Here is a 14,178-nt window from a genome sequence, read left to right on the forward strand (position 1 = left end):
AAGAGGCATTGGACCAGATGATTCTTGAGGTCCCCTTCCAACCTGGTATTCTATGATTAGATGAAAAAATTATGAAAATTTCAAAATTGATTCAGAAAATAAGTACCTGCATTTAATTCAAAAGAAGCACAAAACTTTAGGTTGCGGATTGGTAGGACTAACTTGAATTGCTGATTTTCAAAAGGGAAGGTAGTACTTTGGGATAGCAGTACATTTAACTTGTCATTTTCAATGTACAGAAGATTGGTTAAAAGAAAACCACATTATATTAAGTAAAATTCTAGGATTAGATGAAAGTATTGTACTATTTTGAAGTGAAAGCTGTTAGGATAATCTAAGGTTATCATCCAAACTCTGAAGGGACAGAAACATTACCCTAAAATGACAAATAGCATGAAATACATATCAGCAATTATTATCATGCTGATGTTAGGACTGAGGTTCCACACAAGCAAAAATATACTAGCATATTTAAGTTCGATACCAAACTAATAAAGTTTTCCCCAAAGACAACTACATCCACAATGTTTGCAATGAATAATACCATCCAAGCAAGCAATAGAGAACTACAGAAAAAAACAGAATTCAGTGTCTATTTTATCAGTCTGCCTCAAGGTACAATCAAGTCTTCTTCAACTATTCCTGAAAAATGTTTCCATAACATGTTTTCAAAAGTCTGAAAGAAGTAGCTTCTATAAAATCTCTATATATCCCAGCCCTGTCGTTCACTAGTTTTAGATATAAAAATTAATAAAAAATCCTGGTATTAATATTAATTTCTGCTAATGCAGCTTCTTAAAGTCTCCACAAGTAATCTTGTCCCTAAAAGACAAGACAGAGGTTCCCTTTCTTAGAAGGAGTCATGTGCAAAATATGAAGAGTAACGGGTACAAGTTATTCCTGGAGACAATCTGATGAGACAGAAGAGGAAAAAATTACAGAATGGCAATTGCTTATGTTACTCTTAATTATACACACATAATTTTACATTACAGAATGTGACTTTTTTTCCTTTCTGCCTTCCCCTCACTATACTAAGAAAATTAAACTTTTCAATCCTCCCTTGTGGAATGGTTGAAATCTATCAGGAATTATTAAAAAAATTTTGGTTTCTTGTAATTTCAGTTGCAACTCTTGTATCTTCCATCATGGTATTCTGAACATTTTATGTCTACTGTTACAGTTCTTCAGCTGGACTCTTACCAAAGCTGAAAAGAGCAGACAGATTGTTCGTTCCATGGATTTTTTTTTCCAGGCTTTGCTTCTAGTACAAAGCTTAAGCATCCTCATGTCATGTTTCAGATTCTATAGAACTGATGACATGTTCACTTTGTGACCAGAGTGGTCACAGCTGCAGCTGGCAACAGGAACTACTGCTTAGGTAGTCTGCCATATTATGTCTGCATAGCTGGCAACTCTTAAGTAGTCTCCCTATCTCTGCTGAACTTCATGTGATTTATTTTTCAATAAACTTTAACACTTTGGTAGCATCACATTATATAAAGTCCCCCAGTTTCTGTGCAATCTTTAAACTGTTTAAAGTAGACTGCTTAAAGTAGTTTAGATTTCCACATATGCACCATAACGACATGAAAAGTAATCAGCAAATGATGCTCAGAAATTTATTCTCTTAAAACCATTAAGAGTCCTATGAGAATGATGGTTGCTGGTCTGAGATATTAAGGTTGAGAGTAAATCCATATTGCTATGTGTTTGGTAAATATTATTTTCATCATCTGTCTTCTGCCACTGCCAATATCAGAATTTAAAATACCATCAAAAGCATCTGAAAGTTAGGATGCATGAAATCTTTTGCTTATTTCTTACTCCCATGATCTGCCACAGCAAAAATCAGTGGCCTGTACTTCAATAGACACCTCTTGGTATTCTGTCATTGTCTAGGTTTTTGGAAATTGATAGATTCAGCACTTGGTCAATATTTTTCTTGTTATCTGAGATAGGTTGTCTGCCATCCATTTCCTCACATAACCCATTCTGTATCTTTTTAAAAAACAACAACATATTTTCCAGGCTGATGTAATTCACCTAAGCTCTGCAAGCTCTTGTAATCACTAATAGCTCTGAGATTGTTATTAGTGCAAGATCAGCATGTCAAAACTTTTGAAAGACCATACTATAAAAAAAGTAACTTTGTTATCATCCATGTCTTTGTATTTAACAAAGCATCATTCACTTCCCTGAAACAGGATTTCTGCTATTTATCTTGGGTAGCAGATGAGTAGTATCTATTGCTCCTACGTCTTGCAGGTGAAAAAGAATATGAGAATAGCATGTAGTAACAAAGTGAATGTGGTAGCATGTGAATGACATGTAGTAACAAAGACTAAAAGACAGCAGAGAAGAGGACAAGTTTGTAAGTAAACATATTACTAGTCTACAGGTCTATTCAATCTTCAACATTTCATTAAAATTTTCCAACCTAATGATGATTTAAGGCATTAAGATGGAACTTTATTCCTGTGGATATTTGAATGAAGGACTCTCTTGGGGTATAAATTCATTTCATTCAGGTTACCAAAACAGAGCTACAGAAAGATGATTTTGTAGCTTTTACAATTCTACTGTACAATAATCAGTACACACAAAAAATTACAGCAATTTAGTTAAATATATGGACAGGTAAAGCTTACGTTAAAAAATTGTTCCAATGTCCAATAACATGTATTGTCTAGTCTTTACATGGTGAAAATGGTGCTCTCTTTCAATCCTATTATCTTCTTGTTAGCTAACTTATAAAGTGCAGAAATACACTGGGCCTTCTCTACAGTTTCTGGAGTGTGCTTGTGGAAATCTAAACTGGTCTACTTTAAGCAGTTTAAGATGATTGCAGAGGAACTGGGGGAGTTTATATAATGTGATGCTACCAAAGTGTTAAAGTTTATTGAAAAATAAATCATATGAAGTTCAGCAGAGATAGGGAGACTACTTAAGAGTTGTCAGCTATGCAGACATAATATGGCAGACTCTACCTAAGCAGTAGTTCCTGTTGCCAGCTGCAGCTGTGACCACTCTGGTCACAAAGTGAACATGTCATCAGTTCTAAAAACCTCATCACATAAAAATTTCATTCAGCTAACTCCCATATGTTCTTGATATATCTTTCACTACTTCATCTCATCTCCTGAAATAATTTGGCTAAAAAGTACTTTCCCTTAAATTCAAATTTTTCTTATTATCAGAAACTTATACGCATCATATGAGAATAAGCCCAAACTTGTTCAGTAAAATGTGAATAATTCTTCTCAAATTAATGTTTTTCACAGGTGTTAGTATAAATGACTCATCAGACCCTTCACTGTTGTTCTTATCATTCACTTACTGCTGCCATCTAAATGACCACTTCAAGATTATTTGTAATCTTAAAACCTTAGAACAATTCTAGAATCCTTTCTACAACACATAATTAAGAAATTTTAAGACTGGCTTTTGTTTTACAATTTTTTCAGTGACTTTTTAAAAATGTACTAGAGTCGAAAGACACTCCTAAATTTCCACTCAAATGTGTCATTTTGTTATTTTCATATTGTAGCTACTATCAGGTCCAAAGGCAACATCTTAATTTTTTCAGTGTCTTTAACAAAAACTATGTGATTTAGTCATAAATGGTATTTCATGAATAAGGATGTGCTCCTTAGAACTTTCCTACTTCCACATCATAGCTGTAATTCCCTTAAAGAAATTAAAATTTTTCAATTTTTGATAGAGTAGCAGGGCTTTCTAACCCCGTTTGTTTAACTGATAATTAAATTCTGGGCTCATAACAACAAACTTACACTTTTCCCCTTGATATTCCCCTGAATCTAGAACAATAGTCACAAAAGTACTTCAGAAGATCTTTAAATTCATGACTGCCTGAAAAGGAAACTGTAATAGGGTATTCTAGTAACCAATGAAACATTTTCTCTCCTTTACATGCATTTTAATTTTCAGTTTTGCTCAAACACTATAGTTTTTCACAAAACCATATCCTGTTAGCCAATCCTTTTCAGGAGTCCGTGAAACTACTCCAAGTTTGTGTATTGAAATGCCATTACATTTTGCACTGAAATATTATAGTATTTTACAAATAGTTTTTCCCCAGCAAGCATGATCAGAAAAAATATGCAGGCTACATACCACACAAAATAATGCACATGCTACCTTTTTTTCCTCCCTTAATCTCTAGTGTTAGATAGCTAAACAACTTACAGCTGTCCAGGCTTCTTTTCTGCATCGAGAACACAACCACTCGTTATGGATTTCATGAGAAGGAACACCATAGCAACCTAGAATAAGAGAGCTAGATTGATTATAATATTCTGCCTTTTTAACAATGATGTAATACAATTCAATTATACATAAACCTTAATAAAACTCTCCTCTGTCATGTGACAAAAGAGATTTTTACAATCTAGGCTTACTGCTAATGTCATACTCTATAAAATATATCTTCCCTAACCTAAATAAAAAGAACCCACAAAAGCCCCCATAAGAAAACCAAAACAAACACCCAGCAAACAAAACTGAAAAACAAAAACTCCAAGCACCCAAAAAACAAAATCACAATGAATTTCTTATTTTTATCATTGCAATATCATATCACCAACTCTCCCTGAAGTAAAATTTTGACTTAATGTACTGACATTTATTCTGGGCAAATATACCCTATTTCCAAGTATCTTGTGGACTACTTAGATTTAACTATTAAAGTTCTATGGTCCTTAGGAGACACTGCAGAAAAATCCATGCATTCATTAGTTACTCTTGCAATAAAAAAGAATGCTAAGTGAAGGAAAATACTGTACTCCCAAATTTAACAGCAATATTCACAAGTCTTCCAGGAGAATTTTACCCTAACTACTTAATAAGGACACAATAGCATTGCACAGTGATTTAAAATAGAGAAACAAAAGAGTAATTAAATCACTAGAATAGAAAAAGGATCAGAAGTTTGTGATCATTGAAAGTTTACAAGACAGTTAATTCTTCAATATTTTCACAGCAACTGTAGGTTGTAGAAAATATAATGCAGTTTTCAAATAAAATTAGCCAGTGATTGAAGCATTACAAATGGAAATGTTCTTCAAGCACTTTTAAAGACATGCTAGAAGCCTAGCTAACTATTATTTATCAATAAAGCAAAGTTTTAAATTATGTTTCTGGCAACAAAACAATTAGATTATTTACTTGCGTGAACCCGTACGCAACACTTTGCACATGAAATCAGAAGACTTGTCCCATCTTCTTCAACAAAGGCATTTGATGGATAGTTTTCGGTGTTTTCTTCACTATAAATAAAACACATCTCTGGAATAAGAGGTTTAGTCTTCACATTTTCTACCATCAATGTTTCTGCTGAGTTTGCTTCACTGAAAGTAGTACTTTCTTCATCCTGATTGTCTGGCTGGAAAATAAACAAAATCTATATTAAAGTAAAAGAAAGGGGAGTCTTACTCTTCCTTGTGACAATGATGAAACTATTCCACCCCTCCCAACTTTCCCACAGAGTGTAACAGTTTCATGAGAAAATTAACTGCTTCTATGTATTTATCATAGTCATCCTACCTTCATTGTTCCAAATAACTGTGACATCTTGAATTGCACTCAGTCTGCAAACCAGTGTTATTGCAGTGGTGTTCAGTGGTACTGTACCTCTTGGGCCATTTAACTCAGTCCAGTGCAATAAAAGCTTTTTACCTGGTTCCCACGCTGAGGAAACTCCAGTTTAGCACCTTCCAAATTAGCAACATAGTACTATACCACCATTTTTACTTGCCATTTGACACAGTAATCCCACAAGAGTCAAACAGTGCCCTGCATTAGACAGATTCCGAGGGAATATTTTACCTGAGAAGGCCTAAGTACTGTGAAAACACTTATTTCCTCAATACTGAATGAAGGCAGTATAAAAGAGGGTCTGATAAAAAGTATTTGGAGATGGACATATAAGGAAACAGCTAGAAGATGCAAACCTACCTGGGTTCACCACACCAAAAAGTGTAATTTCAAGGGAAAATACACACACACACACAAAGACAAACCCTGCATAAATGGTAGTAGGAGGCATACAGTGTCTGCAGCCAAGGATAGATGCAGGTGAACAAAGTATCAGTTCTAACTTAAATGCCAGTGAGTTTGTTTACTCTCTTAAAAATGAAATGCTTAAGTTTATCTTTTTTATCATGTCTTGAAAACTAATTAGCCAGGCAGCTATTTCACACATCATCCAGAGTTGAAGCTGCGAGAACCTTGCTTACCCTATAGTATGGCACAAGAAGAGTGCAAACAGCACAGTGAGGTTCCTTTTTCGCACAAGCTGCATTATATTCTTTTTCAGCATAGAAATTGGGTGGTCTTGTCTGCCACAGGTAGACCAGAGGCTTGGCCCATGCCTCTGACTCTTGAACTTGCTCTTCAATTAAGGTCGTTTCAGGCAGTTCTAAAAGAAAGAAAACAATGACTATATTATAGTCATGGAATGAAGATAAACAACAATGAATCTGTCACGTGTGCTAACAAAGATCAAACAATCTTACAAGAAATCTGTGCAAACATGGATGTAGAAGTCTAAAAGAATCTTGTGTAAGGAAAAACTCACCATTAAGTGCTCTGACAAGCACTGACTCTCTCTGCAAAGAGCTGACTGCTCCATGTAAAGCATAAATAGCCCTACAATTTACAATCCATATTCATATCAACAACTCTCCCACTGTCTCTTTAATGGCTCCAAAGTCTATCCCCTCTCCCTCCATGCACACAGCCCTAAATTACTTATGGATGGAACATACTGAGTCCCAGCAGCAGTGCCAGACAAATCACTCTACTCGCACAGGATGGCACCTCAAAACTCTTCATGGATGGTGACACTCATTTTCCAAATGGAAAAAAGGGCAAACATTATTGCCAGGGAGTAATGGGGAACAATCAGATCTAAGAAGTAGATGCATGGAGTAGAAGCATGCTGGATCATATGGACAGTGCCTATTAAATCTTTCACAATCAATGAGAAGGCAGGTAGGTGTCAATCAGAATAATTATGTGAATGAGGACAAGAAAATGTGAAAAGATTTGAATTAAATATCCAGACAAGAAAAACAGTTTATAGTATACCGTCCTGTTCTAATGATGTATTTAAGAAAAACTGTCCACATCAGAAGAAGAAAATTCTAACACAGAGAAATATTTAAGTACATTAAGCTGATTCATCACATTCCTTCAGCCCATGACTGCTTTCTTGCTCTCTCTACTTTATGAATAAGCAGAGGCTTTATGGATCTCCTATGATAAATGTCACACACTGCTACAAAACCACTATAAAATTTGCAACATTTTTATCAGTGTTGAATAAAATATCAGCTAAAATCTTTGTGTACAAGCAAACCAAATGTAATAATAAAAAATATATCCTGCATGTGGTTTTTAATCCTTTTTTTATAGTTTCTCAAAAGAACTAATACCAATTCAATAAACATTTGCCAATAATCTGGATAGAAGGGCACAAAGAAAACTGCAAAAAAGCTGTCATATTTAGCAGCAGAACTTTCTGATTAAAAACATAGCTATCTTAGCTTCAAAAGAACACCAGAGAAAAAACAACTCAACACAAGGAGAAAATTAACATATAAAATGCCAGCATTACTTCTATAACTTTTTGAACTACTTACTTTGTAAGTTAAAAGCTTAACAAAGTTTTTGCTTTAAAAAATCTGTCCAATCATATTTTTTCTACTGCTTGCAATTTTAAAGAACTGTAAAACACATACCTCTGAAAATTATTTCTCTATTTCTCTTCCTACCTATTTAAATTTTCCTTTAAAGTGCCATCTTATAAGCAGTTTCAGTCTTACAGGTATTTTTTTTAATTTTTCCTTTTACATTGTTTTTCTTCAGGAGCTTGTACCATTATTTAAAATATTTTCATTATAGTTGTGACCTCACTGAAAATTCAGAGCTTGATTCTCCCTTATGAAGAAAACAAAGCGGCAGAACAGAATTTGTTGTGAAGATCTGTATTATCTTCCATACCCATTATCCCCTTGGAAACTGACATCCTTTGACTGCACCACTCCTTACCACCACTGAATAATTCTCCCATGATAGTTGAAGGCTTTGCTCAGAACCTCAGCCTATAATGTTCTTCTTTATTCAAAAATCTATCTTCATATTTGCAGTCCTGAAACCAATTCTGGGTTGGTAACTGTAGTTCTTTCATATAGGGTTCCAGCTTTTGACTGCCTACAGCAGGCTACCAAGTTCATTATTATATTGGTTCTAGTTTTAATGAAAACAGTATTCACATCTTAATTTCCTATAAACTCTGTTAATTTCAGTTCCCTCTTGTGTGATATTTACAAAAGCTTTCCCAAACAAGAACTTGAAAAGAATGTAAGACACAAGAATAAAGCTTTAATAGCTTTTCGTTGCTATCAAGAGTTTGTATTTATTTTTGAACCTCATTCCAAAAGAAGCCAAGGACAAGATGTCATATATATATATATATATATATATATATACACACCAGACTCTATCTATCACAAACTCATAAAAATTTAACACTATTTTAATAAATTTCTTTTCTCCTTTACATTATGTTTAGAGCACTTCCAGTTAGTTGTTGACTAGAAGCAAACACTCCTCATTTATTTACCTCTGATCTCTAACATCTATAACTCTGAATTCTATGTCCTTCTAGGTCCTTTGAGGTGTGACTGTCTTCTTCATGATCCTTACTGCAGTCTTCTGTCTCTGCATTAACTACACAAGCTCTCTGATATGATCCTCTGGTATATTACACCATGCAACCCCTCACTCTTCTCCACCACAACAAGAAAGGAAAAATATCAATCCTCTTTTCAGAGGGAAGCTTCCTAATCCAGTACTGAAGGGTTCACTGACAGGATACAAAATTAAGAGAGGAAAGAATAGATATTCCTAAGGATTACAAGCTTTGTCTGATACTCTGTTATCACTACTGTAAGACAAATAAATTTCAGTTCTCCTCAGGAACTTCCTAGTTAACCTTGAGCCTAAATTATCATCTTTCAAAGATTTCAGAATATTATTATCTCATGTCCTTTTAATCAACATTCACCCACCCACAGTGAAATAATCAAATTTCCAAAAAAACTGGTATTAAAAAAAAAGTTACAGAGTACATGACCCCACTACAAAGCATGTACAAAACATCACAATGCTGCTTTAAACAACTTCCTAACCAGGAAGGTGAGGATGCAATCTTCTGTGTAACTATTCTGCATCAGTAGAACTTAGGCAGTTTCATTTTGTGTGCCTTATTTTTCATGTGTGCAACAGCATCGGTGAGAGGAAGAATTTCCACATAAGCTTCTCTGGTAGTACAGGTGGGGGTACCTTCCTGATTTCCACATAGGCAGAGAAGTTATGCACCATTAACAAAAACTGAGAATCTGGCTAACCAAAACAGGCAAGGAAATTAAAGAAAAAACAGCTCTCCAACTGTCTGAGAGAAGGTATAGAGAACATAATTACTTGATGTAATAAACACTGCTGTCTTGGCACAGTTAATGGCCTTTCTTCACTTTTTCATCTGATAATACCAATGTCCTACCGATGTCCAAAAACACTGTGGAAAACTTAAGGGATTTTTAGATTTCTTTTTTTTTCTGTTTATTCAGTGCTTCTCACTCCTTTTATTTTCTTAAATTACTCCTTTCATTACTTACTATTTAGCTGAAAAGCAATCAGTGGCTCAGACTAAAATAAATTTATTTTCCTAACTCACATTGTTGCATGCGGTTTCAGGGTAGACACTCAGTGGCCTTATGTGAGATGAGTGTTTCTCTGATCAGATGTGTCTATAAGAAGGGCACAAAACAACTGCAACCTCCAGCTAGCTCCTTTCAAAATCCACCTTAACTGAGGATTCTCAAAATAAGAACAGAGAACAATTTGTAGTATTCATACTGACTCAGATCTCAGAAACTCTACTGTCATAAGCAAGCATACTTTTTTAGTTCAGCTGTGAATCAGCGCCAATTGCAAGTACTCAAAACCTGAAAAAACTGTGGTGGAAGCATCTGTTCCTACAGCAAAAGATACATTGCCCCACACACCCCACCAAAAAACAAGCATCTACTTTATAAGACCAGTATATAAGGTTTCAAGAAGCCCTATGAACCTGATGTTTCATTCATAATCTTACATATTGCCATTTTTCTGAAAGAGCATGAGAATTGTCTCAGCTCTGGTAGAGCAAGTTTTGATGAACAGTCTCTTATTCAATGCTGCCAACCAACAACACTCTACAATATGCACCATTATGCAATCAAGCCTTCACTGTGGTAACTTGGCTTTGCTCTAAGAGCACCTACCAACAGCCCAAGACTGGCAATTTGAAAGATAAAGGACAGCCAATGCAGTGTGTGAAATACAATGTATGTCTATACAGAGCATTTTCTTTACACAACACATGAAATGGAGCTGGGGAATCTACCTTGACTTCTGTGTCTGCTGTAACTCAGATTAAGTCACTGACACTTCCTCACAATTCACTGACAGTAAGTGCACTAACAGGACTCTGCACAGGTGCGTAACAGAACTCCTTGGTGTGAACTCTGGTGTAACATTTTTTTACAGCTTTTCAGCACAAAACATGCATTTCAAATTGAAAGGTAATCAAGACAAAAGCGAATAAAGCATCCTTAGTATTCTTTCATATAGAAACTTTCAACTCAACTACAGTACCAAATACATCTCACTGTCAGAGAGAATAAAAGAAAAATACAGGATTTGAACCTGCTAGCCATGACCGGGAAATCTGCACCTCAATTGACAACACTGCTCAAGAGAGATTGCACACTCATGCATAACACATAGGCACACTCACAAATACCAATGAAAGGTATTTATTTTGCAAGTCTGTTAGTATGTGCGTGGTTTTTAAACGCTCTTAGATGAATGAAGTCCATTTCTTGTAAACTTCTGTTATGTTTCTGGCTGTACATATATCACACATTCATGATGAAGTCTAAAATGGATTAATACCAGTCAAAAAAAATTTTTACTGGATGATGTAAGGCAGCCTATTCCTAAGTATGTAAAAACATCTTATTGTGACCACTAACAGTGCTCAGAGATCTTGATTCCCCCTAAACCACCTGGGCATTTTTATTTCACTGCAAATGTTTTTTGTGGTATTACTTTACCAGATACAATCCATAATCAGGTTAAATATTTTGTTTCCTAAGGGGTTAGACCAAATGGTCTTTTTTTCAACAGAAAAGCAGAAACACTTGATGATACAATTATGACTGTAAAAAAATGCATAGTAGCTGATATAAATCTTACTGTATCATATTGTGCTGATTTTGGCTGGGGTAGAGCTAATTTTCTTCATAGTAGCTATATGGAGCTGTGTTTTGGATTTGTACTGAAAATGGTATTGATAGTATAGAGATGTTTTTGTCATTGCTGAATAGTGCTTGCACAGCATCAAGGTCTTTCCTGTATCTTGTGCCACTGACAGTGAGTGGTACAAGAATATTCCAACTCTCTCCCTGATCTGGTTGGTGGAGGAGTGAGTGAGTGAACAACTGTGTGGTCCTTAGATGCCAGCTGGGCTTAAACCACAACACATGTAATTCAGCCATAGTATTACTTACAGTACAAGGTGATTAGCAATGCTAAACTTGATGATAGTTCCTGCTATCATATTTGTATCTGAAACAATATTTCTATAGGATCAATTAATCTCTATAATGTAATTTCAGAAGTACCAGTTCTCATGAATGTGATATTCATACGCATCTGCACTCCTTGGCATATTTAAGAAAAGTGAAACAATTCATTAAAACAAACTGTGAAGACAAAAAGAAAATTATAGGCCAGGATCTGTTTGGATACAAAGGAAACTCCTTCCAGAGCAAAGTATTTCTAAACAGTCACTATGCTGCATTCCAAGTGAATAAGTGAATGAATGGTTTCCACTAATGTTACTGGTTTAACAGTTTGTGGGAAACTTGCTCCAACACACAATGTTAATGCTTTGAATGGTTTTTGCTTACTAAGTTAAACTCAAATTATCAGGCAGAAAACATTTGGGCCATTTGCAGAATGGGCTGTTGCCAGATTTGCTGATTTAACCCAGCAGATGTGAAAAGCCATAGACACTAATACAGTACAGTTTGCTTTTGCCAATCTCAACAATGATTTTGCTGCTTGGGGTTATGTTCCACTGATGTTTCCTGGCATTGTAGAGCAGTATTCTCTGCTATGAAGAGCACAGAAGCATCTGTTATTTTTCAGGTAGTTGAGCATAATCTCAGCCCTGGGAGACATTATCTATAGTTTCAAATGTCCTGGAGGAAATAATAATAATACAAATAAAATAAAATTAAAAAAAAAAAAAAAAAGAAGACAGTTGGGAAAAAGTCTTGTACTTGAAAACTTTACTGTTCCAGTGGTGTATCAGCAAACTTAGTTTCAGAAATTGCCTTTCTTTTTTTTTTTATTCAGTCATGAAAGATATAGATCTCATAGCAAAATAAGAACAGAAAACTCTTTAATTTATTGTACTCTTCAAGAACTTCCATTTCTTGTATGGGACCTTTGAGTACAAGTAATGTGAAGTATGTATACATACTTCTCTTTTGGTTAGAGAGCCTAATTGCCAAATTAGCTATTAATACTTCAATTCTCATACAAATTACATGGAAAGATAACGATATTGAATCAGAGCTCTAGAAGTTCAGCCGAAGAGCTCCTGGATCAAATCAGGTTTAGCTTCCAAAACAAAATAACAGGATGCTTTAATAAAAAAAAAAGTTCAATATTAAAAAAGTGTAAGACATCCGTTGTAGCAGATCTGAAAATGTTTCAAAAAGTTTTAAAGATTCAGCATTTAAAAAAAACAAAAACATTTTTAAAAGATAATTTGACAGATTTGGAAGATTTGATACTGGGATACTCTGATTTTCCTTCAGCATACTATTAGAGCCCCATAATCAAATTCACATTGGTTTCATGATTGAACTGTGCATTGTGATTGCTACACTTTGCTCAATGTAATTTGTACTGGTATTCTATATTATATTGTATTATTGACTGAATTGTATATTAAATTCAAAACCCTGCTAAACATAATTTGTATCTTCACTGTAATTTAAGTGCATTGCTGTATCACTCTGCTAAATTTAAATGCCATGTAATTTTAAGTCATTTCAAATATGAAAATCCTATATTATTCACTAAACCATCCACACACAGAGTATCTTGAAGAACCTGGTCAGAGTGTATTGTACTCCTACATTAACTTGCACAGTCAGCAGGCTTTTCCTGAGGGTGAGTGGTACTCACTAAAAGAGTATGGATTGCTTTGGCAAAAACATTCTTTCTGATTTGATGTTAGTCACAAATAAGAATCTAGTAAGAAAAACCTCATTGTGATTAAGACTGGCTGCAGACAGGACCACTACCACTTAAAACAGTAAATAAAGCTAGAATAAATACTAGCAAAGGCTGGAAAAATGTCACCAATAACTTTGAAAAGGAGGGATGGGAAAACCCTGACCATGATTTTTCACAGAAAGCAGGAAGCACTGATCTCACCAACACTTTGGATGAATATGAAAACCGAAAGATTCTAAGAACTTGAAGGAAGGAGAGAAAAGGTTCACAGGTTGCTGAGTATTTACTTCTGAGCACTAGTGCATAAGTTAGAAGACAAATTAACACAGCACATCAGAACAAGTAAGAGTTAAATAGTATATGGAATACACAAAGTAAAATTCTTATTATACCGCATTTTCAATATGTGGAATATGTAAAATGACCCTGTCAGGCTGTACTGGACCCCAATCTTTCTCTCTGACAAACTGCAAAGTAACTAAAATGTATTTGATTTACATTGCTATGATTCCAATAAGCTAACTCTGAGGACTCATAGCATAGAGATTCAGTTTACATTTAAATGATCTGTAAAACTAGCTTTACGGAACTATAGCATTGTTATTTTTGAAAATTACCATTTTTGGTTGCTTACTAATTTCTGCAACAAAGTAATTCTCTATTTGAAACACTAGATCATAAAGATACCAAACAATGACAAGGGATAAAAACCAATCTTTCAGTCACAGCATTCCCTAAATAGCTGCATTCCACATGCACAACTTTTTTTGTGCATACAGAATGAAGAATTTAACT

At 34.8% G+C, this 14,178-nt stretch overlaps 1 protein-coding gene across 3 annotated transcripts in view; it reads right to left on the reverse strand.

Annotated features, from left to right (window-relative positions):
• Positions 1 to 14,178, reverse strand: part of KDM4C (lysine demethylase 4C) — a 249,695-nt gene that overhangs the window by 93,108 nt on the left and 142,409 nt on the right. For all 3 annotated transcript variants that reach the window (XM_077171257.1, XM_077171258.1, XM_077171259.1), the window contains 3 exons: positions 6,258 to 6,439; positions 5,188 to 5,404; positions 4,210 to 4,286 (listed from right to left, as the gene is read on the reverse strand). In XM_077171257.1, the coding sequence (XP_077027372.1) occupies positions 4,210 to 4,286; positions 5,188 to 5,404; positions 6,258 to 6,439 (476 nt within the window). The remainder of the gene's footprint in view (positions 1 to 4,209; positions 4,287 to 5,187; positions 5,405 to 6,257; positions 6,440 to 14,178) is intronic.

This window comes from Agelaius phoeniceus, chromosome Z (assembly GCF_051311805.1).
Source record: "Agelaius phoeniceus isolate bAgePho1 chromosome Z, bAgePho1.hap1, whole genome shotgun sequence".
Taxonomy (NCBI): domain Eukaryota; kingdom Metazoa; phylum Chordata; class Aves; order Passeriformes; family Icteridae; genus Agelaius; species Agelaius phoeniceus.